Source organism: Hyperolius riggenbachi, chromosome 7 (assembly GCF_040937935.1).
Source record: "Hyperolius riggenbachi isolate aHypRig1 chromosome 7, aHypRig1.pri, whole genome shotgun sequence".
In the NCBI taxonomy this organism is placed as follows: domain Eukaryota; kingdom Metazoa; phylum Chordata; class Amphibia; order Anura; family Hyperoliidae; genus Hyperolius; species Hyperolius riggenbachi.
In genome coordinates, this window is record NC_090652.1 from 61,877,018 (window position 1) to 61,887,369 (window position 10,352).

The window sequence follows — 10,352 nt, forward strand, 5'->3', positions numbered from 1 at the left end:
AATCTTCCAGCACACACTGTGCCTGAACCATCCCTTTGAGCTGGTAGAACGGCATCAGCAGCAGGGCAAGCACCACCAACAAGTGAAAGGCACACAAAGGTACGTCCCTCCAAGAAGAAAGCAAAGTCTGTTGAAGTGGAGGATAGTGATGTACTCTCGGTGTGCTCTGAAGATGTCCGCGCACAGCGGCGCAAGTCGAGACGTCATCCTCAAGACAATGACACCAGCGACTCTACAGATGAGTGGTCTTCATGTTGGCGGGCAGATGCCATGCCCAAGGAGCAGGTGTTGGTGTTGGTGAAAAGGTTTGACATGGAGGACTATGATTGTCTGTACACTCAGGTTGCCCACCCAAATAGCCATAAAAATCTCATCATAAAACTAGTACAACAGGAGTTGTATGCAAAGTTTGGTATGCACAAGAGCAAAGAAGCGTTGCAAAAACGCTGGTTTGATTTGAAAAGAGAGAAGGAGCGCCTGAAGGAAATTTGCAAGGAAATAAAGAAAGGTGCGTTCAATCATTCAGTGACCAATAATAATGTTTGTTGTGACAAAAGTATATTGCTGTTTTTTATCTTTCAGCACCAAATTCTTAATTTTCTGTTTACCCACTTCATTGTAGGGAAACAACAGGTAGAGACACGTGTGAGGGTATCATCTACACAGGACAAAGTCTCTGTTGTGCATACAAGTGGAGGTGAGAATCTGTATGTTGTGGTTTGTTGGACAATCCCTGTTCTATATTTGCCTCTGCCCGCATGTCCAGCCTCTGTCCGCATGTCCAGCCTCTGCCCGCATGTGCAGCCTCTGCCCGCATGTGCAGCCTCTGCCCGCATGTCCAGCCTCTGCCCGCATGTCCAGCCTCTGCCCGCATGTCCAGGCTCTGCCCGCATGTCCAGCCTCTGCCCGCATGTCCAGCCTCTGCCCGCATGTCCAGCCTCTGCCCGCATGTCCAGCCTCTGCCCGCATGTCCAGCCTCTGCCCGCATGTCCAGCCTCTGCCCGCATGTGCAGCCTCTGCCCGCATGTGCAGACTCTGCCCGCATGTCCAGCCTCTGCCCGCATGTCCAGCCTCTGCCCGCATGTCCAGCCTCTGCCCGCATGTCCAGCCTCTGCCCGCATGTGCAGCCTCTGCCCGCATGTCCAGCCTCTGCCCGCATGTCCAGCCTCTGCCCGCATGTCCAGCCTCTGCCCGCATGTGCAGCCTCTGCCCGCATGTCCAGCCTCTGCCCGCATGTCCAGCCTCTGCCCGCATGTGCAGCCTCTGCCCGCATGTCCAGCCTCTGCCCGCATGTCCAGCCTCTGCCCGCATGTGCAACCTGTATCTACACACCTTGTATTTTGTAGTAATGTTTATACTCTGTCTTACCACACCACCAGCTACCAAAAGCAAGGAGGTTCCAGTGTCCAAGCGTAAGCGGCAGGATGTTGATAAAGTGGGCATCGGAATGCATTCCTCGAGTAAAACGCAATTGGATGGTAAGTAATCCAATTTCACACAACTTGCACCTACGGCTACACCTACAACCACCTTCACCCTACCCAACAGCTACTGCGAAAACACAATACCCACACAGGTCAGTCCACAACAATGGGAACCTGCACGACAACTCCTTTCACGGCCCCCTATCCACACCAATGGGCCTTACCTTCCGAGAATACCACACATCTGGCCCCCACACGTCTTTCACACAACTACCTACCTCCACATTCGGCCAGTTACAAGCTGACAAGTACTTCTTATGCAAACTTTGTGCAAGCGGTTTCTTTGTTTCCCCCACAGATGTAGCACACAAGGGCAACCGTGTTGGAAGACATCAGAGGAAAGAAATGGATAAAGTGGTGAAGAGTGTGCAAGCAGATATTGCAGAAATGTCTACCGTATTCCGCAAATTTATGAAACAGCTGTCAGCCGATCTAGAGAGAATCCTGGAACTAATAAGTGAAACGACAGGATCGTAGGGCTTAAACTGTTTGGGTGACTGACGTTTACTCACCGTGTTCGCATGCAAGTTTGCACTACTTTCTATTGTATATTATATATAGCAATTTTTTGGTTTTATTTTTATATAGGTTTACATTTTTTATATACGCTGCGGCCCCAACTACTTCCATTCATGGAGGTAGTGATGACGGGAGTGTCGCAAGCCAGCCCTTGCAGCCATGCGCACATGACAGAGTAAAGTTTACAGTAGTTACTTTTGTATAGTATTGTATACAAAGTTATTTTTTTGTAAAAGTGTACATTTTCTATATAGGATGCGGCCCCCAACTACTTTCATTCATGGAGGTTGTGATAGCGGGAGTGTCGCAAGCCAGCCCTTGCAGCCATGCGCACATGACAGAGTAAAGTTTACAGTAGTTACTTTTGTATAGTATTGTATACAAAGTTATTTTTATGTATAAGTGTACATACACACACACACACACACACAGGACACACACATATACACACACACACACAGGACACACACATACACACACACACAGGACACACACATATACACACACACAGGACACACACACACACACACACACACACACACACACACACACACACACACACACACACACACACACACACACACACACACACACACACAGGACACACACATTTTGGAGGCACAACATGTGTGGTCCTACTGTTTGTGTTTAATAAAAAAATATAGGCTTTCATGAAGGTTTGTTTTGTTGAAATACTTCCTGTCTGTGCACGTTACGCAGGGCCCCGAAGAGGTGCTGCCAAGCACAGGGCCCCAACACTGGCCCAGGGTGGCCGCTACACATGTAGTGGGTGCTGCAGCAGAGTGCAAGGTTTTTGGCAAAGCTTCAAACCTTGCACTGTCCTGCCAAGCACAGGGCCCCAACACTGGCCCAAGGTGGCCGCTACACTTGTAGTGGGTGCTGCAGCAGAGTGCAAGGTTTTTGGCAAAGCTTCAAACCTTGCACTGTACTGCCAAGCACAGGGCCCCAACACTGACACTGGCCCAGGGTGGCCGCTACACTTGTGGGTGCGGCAGCAGAGTGCAAGGCTTTTGGCCTGCCAAGTCACCAGAGTGCCAAGGCAGCTTCAAACCTTGCACTGTGCTGCCAAGCACAGGTACACATGTACTGGGAAATTGAGGGATGAACATAAAAACATAACTTTTTATTGAATCAAACAGACAAGACAGAAAACGATAAGCACATCATCTACAGAGCGTAGTAAAGCACAAGGCAAAAACCATGAAAACCAAAAAAAAAGAAATGAGAAACCATCTACAGTGATTGCAACATGTAGTCCGAGGGTGGCGTACTGTAATGAGCTGGCGGCATATACATGGCACGATTGTCAGAACCTTGGGAGGCACTGTAGCGCATGTTTGGTGTGGCGGATGTTGATGCAGGTGGAGTATCACCGATTGGCTCACGGTAGATCATGGCAGAGTCAGAGTTGTTTCGGAACTGTGGTTGGCAGTGGTGATTCCGTGTGCTCTGACACCGTGAGCAATTTGCAAAATACAGTTCAGAGGGAGGTCCAGCCACCAACATACCATGCAACCCCTTGTACACTGTTTCGCCCATTAACATCTCGGCCACTGTGCGTTGCTCTGGAGTCATTTTGGCCAGTTGTGCACTGAGATGAACAACAAACGGATCCACCGGCGCAACAGGTCTTGGCATTACCGCACTCGCCATCTCAATCAGTCTTTTCTCTACAGCATCGGGGGAAGCACACCGTTTCCGCTTTCCTCTCTGCATGGGTGTACTGTTGCGTGGTCTGGCTTCCTGTGTGTGTGCCCTCGGGGGTGATAACGTGACATGGGGGAAACGTTGGCTGTTGTCCTGCAACATGGAGAACAATCAATTAAGAAGGTAAACCAAATATAATCACACAATAAAGGAACATGATACTGTTCATTGAATAGACCACAAAAACAACGGACGCTGAAGTTCGCAAACAATAGGAACAGTCAGACCCCAATTATACATCAAAGCCACAAAGTGGGTCATAAATTGTATGTATTGTATTGTATTGAATTGTGCACTGCGTCATACAAATTCACAAAGTCCTTTGTGCAAAAACAATGTGTTTGTGGTGCTATACTTGGAAAGAACAATAGACATACATTATACATATGCAAATATGCACAATTCAAAGCTTTTTCACAGACTGCAATTAATTACTGTTCCGTTGGCTGTCTATTGTTCTCCCCTCGTGTACCCAAGAAAGTTATTAGCACTTCATAGTTCATGATTGTGTGAATGGCTGCCGCAGGAGACACTCATGTAAATGAATGCAATGTCAGCCAGCCGCGGCGGCCATTCACACAAGAATGAAAGTGACACGCTGCGTGTCGCCAGCACGATGTGTACCCAAGGGGATGTCTGTCACGGCCGCTCCCCCGTCTCTAGGACATCATCGCTTCCCGTCTGCGTCCCTTCCGTCACGGTGATTGGATGGAAGGGACACAGGCGTGGAGCGTCCTGGGGGGGCAGACATGTGGAGGTTCTCTAAACCACCTGTGGTTCTCTTGAACATTGGAGGCGCAAAAGCCTTCGAAAACGTTTAACTGCAGCAGAGCGGGCGGTTTCGTTTCTGCAAAACGCCTCCCACTGTGGTGTGCATTAGCCCATTGAAATACATAGGGCAAACGGATGTGAAATACATTGCGCAAGCAGATATGAAAACGCAAACGTTGTGCAGAAACCCATACAATGCGTTTAGTGTGAAAGGTGGCATAGGAAAAAATTGGACTGCGACTTACCATGGCTTCGTCCACATCTGCGCATGAATCCTCTGTACCTTCTAACACACGGCCTGACGATGTTGTTGTTGTTTCGTCATCCGTTACCTCTCGCTGGGTATTCTCTGGCCACTCATCATCTGAGGGGTAGGACTGAAGGTTGCCACTTGAGGGACGCATAATCTCCTGGTCCCTGACAAAGGAAAGTATGTCATAGTACCATAGACGGTCGGGGTCATCTTCAGCGCCAGCACCAGATTTGTTCCTGGCTTCAATTTTTTTGGTTTCCTTAGAAAAAACTGACCGAAGGTTAGCGATTTTGCTACGGACAGTCGCAACTGTAGCAGTGGGGTGAATTGTTTGCATGAACTCCGCAAGTTTCTGCAGCTGAGCTTCCTTCATGTGTTTGTTGTGGTAGTCCTTGCTCTTTACTTTCCACACTGCTGTACAGGTGCGATACACTTCTATGAATTCAGCTAACTGCGTGCGGTTCAATGGGAATTCGTGGTTTTTCCTTGGCGCCATCTGTAACAAGAATAGGAAACATGCATTATGAACAGTACTCCATGTCTGGCCAAATGTATTCACCGAATAAGTGAACTCATGCTGGGGGGCCGGAGGTCCCCTGTGATCGCCGTCGATTTACTATTACAGCGCTGCATTCTGCATTGGGGAGTGAACAGCTGATTGGCTGGCGGGGGGGAGGGAGCAGGGGAGAGGGTATTAACATAAAAAAGGGGTAAATATAACAATTTAAATAATCAGAAAAGGGGGAGGGGAGCACAGGTATGCAGTGTTGTAGGGCCGTTTAGCTTGTCCTTAAAGCTGCAGTGGCCAACTACACTTAAAATAGCCTGGTTGCAGGGGGGAAAACATACAGTACAGTTCTACTTACCCCAATGTTGAACTCACGAAGGGACGTACGATGGGCTAAACGTGTACACCTTCCAAAGAAGAACTCCACATTCGAGTGTGCAAACCGATGGTATGACCGAGCGGATAGCCAGAATATTTATAGGCAGGCGGACAAACGAGGGGACTTCCGGTCAACTAACTACTTCCTGTTCAGAGTTCAGGAGACGACGCATGCGAAACGTGCAATGGCGCGTCTAGGACAATTATGGTGTGGTTGGCACTGCACAAAATGATTGTAAACCCATACGTAATTACGTTCGTATTAACGTGTTCATTTGAGAAGTGGGCAAAGATCAGTCCATGCATATGCATACCCACTTTTGTGGTTTACAATGATGGTCACTTATAAGCCACATGTGCATGGTCTGAGCCCAGGTATAGCCGCCAAAGAGGGCAGCCATACCTGGGCACAGACCATGCACATGACGGGGAGACCTGGACCCAGGGAGGCACTGCTTGCGCTTGCCTCCCTGGGTCTGCACATGCACAGACGCATGTGCATGGTCTGAGCCCAGGTATAGCCGCCAAAGAGGGCAGCCATACCTGGGCACAGACCATGCACATGACGGGGAGACCTGGACCCAGGGAGGCACTGCTTGCGCTTGCCTCCCTGGGTCTGCACATGCACAGACGCATGTGCATGGTCTGAGCCCAGGTATAGCCGCCAAAGAGGGCAGCCATACCTGGGCACAGACCATGCACGACGGGGAGACCTGGACCCAGGGAGGCACTGCTTGCGCTTGCCTCCCTGGGTCTGCACATGCACAGACGCATGTGCATGGTCTGAGCCCAGGTATAGCCGCCAAAGAGGGCAGCCATACCTGGGCACAGACCATGCACATGACGGGGAGACCTGGACCCAGGGAGGCACTGCTTGCGCTTGCCTCCCTGGGTCTGCACATGCACAGACGCATGTGCATGGTCTGAGCCCAGGTATAGCCGCCAAAGAGGGCAGCCATACCTGGGCACAGACCATGCACATGACGGGGAGACCTGGACCCAGGGAGGCACTGCTTGCGCTTGCCTCCCTGGGTCTGCACATGCACAGACGCATGTGCATGGTCTGAGCCCAGGTATAGCTGCCAAAGAGGGCAGCCATACCTGGGCACAGACCATGCACATGACGGGGAGACCTGGACCCAGGGAGGCACTGCTTGCGCTTGCCTCCCTGGGTCTGCACATGCACAGACGCATGTGCATGGTCTGAGCCCAGGTATAGCCGCCAAAGAGGGCAGCCATACCTGGGCACAGACCATGCACATGACGGGGAGACCTGGACCCAGGGAGGCACTGCTTGCGCTTGCCTCCCTGGGTCTGCACATGCACAGACGCATGTGCATGGTCTGAGCCCAGGTATAGCCGCCAAAGAGGGCAGCCATACCTGGGCACAGACCATGCACATGACGGGGAGACCTGGACCCAGGGAGGCACTGCTTGCGCTTGCCTCCCTGGGTCTGCACATGCACAGACGCATGTGCATGGTCTGAGCCCAGGTATAGCCGCCAAAGAGGGCAGCCATACCTGGGCACAGACCATGCACATGACGGGGAGACCTGGACCCAGGGAGGCACTGCTTGCGCTTGCCTCCCTGGGTCTGCACATGCACAGACGCATGTGCATGGTCTGAGCCCAGGTATAGCCGCCAAAGAGGGCAGCCATACTTGGGCACAGACCATGCACATGACGGGGAGACCTGGACCCAGGGAGGCACTGCTTGCACTTGCCTCCCTGGGTCTGCACATGCACAGACGCATGTGCATGGTCTGAGCCCAGGTATAGCCGCCAAAGAGGGCAGCCATACTTGGGCACAGACCATGCACATGACGGGGAGACCTGGACCCAGGGAGGCACTGCTTGCGCTTGCCTCCCTGGGTCTGCACATGCACAGACGCATGTGCATGGTCTGAGCCCAGGTATAGCCGCCAAAGAGGGCAGCCATACCTGGGCACAGACCATGCACATGACGGGGAGACCTGGACCCAGGGAGGCACTGCTTGCGCTTGCCTCCCTGGGTCTGCACATGCACAGACGCATGTGCATGGTCTGAGCCCAGGTATAGCCGCCAAAGAGGGCAGCCATACCTGGGCACAGACCATGCACATGACGGGGAGACCTGGACCCAGGGAGGCACTGCTTGCGCTTGCCTCCCTGGGTCTGCACATGCCCAGACGCATGTGCATGGTCTGAGCCCAGGTATAGCCGCCAAAGAGGGCAGCCATACCTGGGCACAGACCATGCACATGACGGGGACACCTGGACCCATGGTGAATGTGTGCGCAGAGCAGTGCGCCGGCGGATAACAGGTTCACGCCTGCCAAAGTGGGCAACCCATGCATAGCTCTGCACAGTCCATGCAGCATACAGGCAGAGACACACACAATTAACAACACAGCACACCAGAATACGACATTTTGCCACTTCTCCTCAGGGTGGTTCTCCATACAACATGGTGGACCACCGAGTCTGTATAATAAGTGCACTAATTAGTGGAGGAAGGGAACATAAAAGTAGAGATGTTGGAAACAGACACATGTTGGATACACCTAGGTAACTGTTGTAAAAAAAAGGTACATTTGATAGTCAATAAGAACATCAATTTCCTGTAGCGATCATTTTATCCTGCCAAGTCACTGCACCTGACCCAGTAAAGTAGTCCTTGTATTTGTCCCTGTTGGTTTTTGCCTCGTAGGTGGGATTGTGTGAGGAACCGCTGTGCAACGGAACCATCCCCGGATGTGCCCTCCACTCCGCCGCCACAACACTTCCATTTTCAAAATCCTCCTGGTCTACCATTGTTGGTGGGCAATACCGTTGTACGTTTTTCTGCCGTAGGAAATTGTGCAGAGTGCACGCAGCTTTGACAATGACCTCCACTTTATCTGGGTCCACATTGATAGCCGTGAGGAAAACACGAAAACGCTGTGCCAGGATCCCAAAAGCATTTTCCACAACACGTCTAGCACGCGATACCCTGTAGTTAAAGATCCTTTTCAGGTTGTCCAGTCCACGTTGAGGAAATGGCTTCACAAGATTCTCACCCAGAGCAAAAGCCTCGTCAGCCACGAACACAAAGTTTAGATGTTCCACTGTGTCATCATTGTTTGGCAGTTGCAGCTGTTTCTTCTTCAAGCGGCGGTTGAATTCAGTTGCCTCCATTACACCACCATCTGAGACACGGCCATTCTTCCCCACATCCACCATCATGAATTCATACCGTGCATTTACAAGCGCCATCAGAACCACACTGAAGAACCCTTTGTAATTGTAAAAGTACGAGCCACTGTTGGGAGGTGGGTTGATACGCACATGTTTTCCATCCACTGCACCTCCACAATTAGGAAAATTCCAGATCATGTGGAAATCATGGGCCACTGCCTGCCACTCTGATGCATCTTGAGGAAACTAGAAATAAGGAGAAATACATGGTTAATCATCTGAAAGTACAATGTCGTAACAAAGGAGAAAAATCACTACAGAATAGGTTGCCAATTTAAACACTGTCATTTGCACAAGCGTTTCAGTTTGACGTTCAGTTTCAAAAGTAATCACTCGACAGCACACGCAAAACACACAATCCAGAAACATAAGTACATACCTTGACGTACTCGGGCATTAATTCCGACACAATAGCAGCACACGTTTCGGGGATGATTCTACCCAATGCCTGGGGTGAAATGGCAGCTGTAAACTTTAGATCTGCATATGAACGTCCGGTAGCCAGGTAGCGAAGGGTCACTGATAGACGCTGTTCTGCAGTAATAGCTGTTCGCATCACGGTGTCCTGCTTTGTTATCTTCGGCCCGATGCGCTCCAGCAGTTCATGAAAGTTAGCGTCTGACATGCGCATGTAATTGCGAAAGTCATCAGGATTGTTCTCACGCAACTCACGGATCAGACCCATGTGTCCCAACTCTTCCCGTTGTAGCAACCATTTCTTGCACCATTGTCGTCTCTCTCTCCTCGTCCTCCGACGCTTTGCTGCCGCCCTTCTCCTAGCTACTGTAGTCAATAGCAAAAGTCCAACAAAGGTCTGCAGACGATCTGGCTCGTACACATCCATGCTGACTCCTTGCTTGCAAAATGGCGAATGACACGCTCGCTAATCCGATCGGGCTTTTGTTTGCGGAACACTTCCGGCGTATTAATATTCTGCACGGAAGTACTATCCCTCACTCCTTATAACCTGCCCCTATCGCTATCGAAAACTAAACGAAGGTATAAACGAAAACCAAAAAAGGAAGTTTCGTTTCGTTTCAAGCAACCCTTCGATCTTGGAAAAAACGAAACCATCAGTATCGACAGCAAAAACGTACCCGTGGGTGGTGATTTTAACCATACGATCGATTTCTTCTATTTCGATAAGTATAAATGGTACAATCGAAACGAAGGCAAAAACGAAGGCAAAAACGAACCGTGTATTCCCAGCATTAGTGGATAAGGAGTATTGTGCCACTTTCATCCAGAAGAGTTCACAAAACAATCAGAATCTGAGCTTTTACAGGTCAGATAAGAGTTAGTTTACCAAGAAGGAGGGATTGTGAATAATCCCTTTAAAGTCAGGCACTACAGAAAGGTAAATATGAGGACAGGAGATTTCTCTGACTTTTGGTCTTTTATAGCCCTGCAGTTTCCAAGGGCTGGGTAGGTGGGAAGCTGCTTGTCCTGCTCAATGGCCGCAGCGTCTATACTATGAGAACTGACTCATTCTGCA

General features: G+C 50.4%; 1 protein-coding gene across 1 annotated transcript; it reads right to left on the reverse strand.

Annotated features, from left to right (window-relative positions):
• Positions 1-8,233: 8,233 nt before the first annotated feature.
• On the reverse strand, positions 8,234-9,572 carry LOC137525528 (putative nuclease HARBI1). The gene is made up of 2 exons (XM_068246655.1): positions 9,237-9,572; positions 8,234-9,043 (listed from the first exon to the last, which is right to left on the reverse strand). The coding sequence occupies exons 1-2, from the start codon at positions 9,540-9,542 to the stop codon at positions 8,234-8,236; spliced, it is 1,116 nt and encodes a 371-aa protein (XP_068102756.1). The 5' UTR covers positions 9,543-9,572.
• Between the last annotated feature and the right edge of the window lie 780 nt (positions 9,573-10,352).

Excerpts from the sequence above, each read along its gene's own strand:
- LOC137525528 (XM_068246655.1), bottom strand. The coding sequence starts at position 9,542 with ATGGGTCTGATCCGTGAGTTGCGTGAGAACAATCCTGATGACTTTCGC. Across the intron at positions 9,044-9,236 it reads TAATGCCCGAGTACGTCAAG|TTTCCTCAAGATGCATCAGA; the intron begins GTATGTACTTAT and ends CCTTATTTCTAG.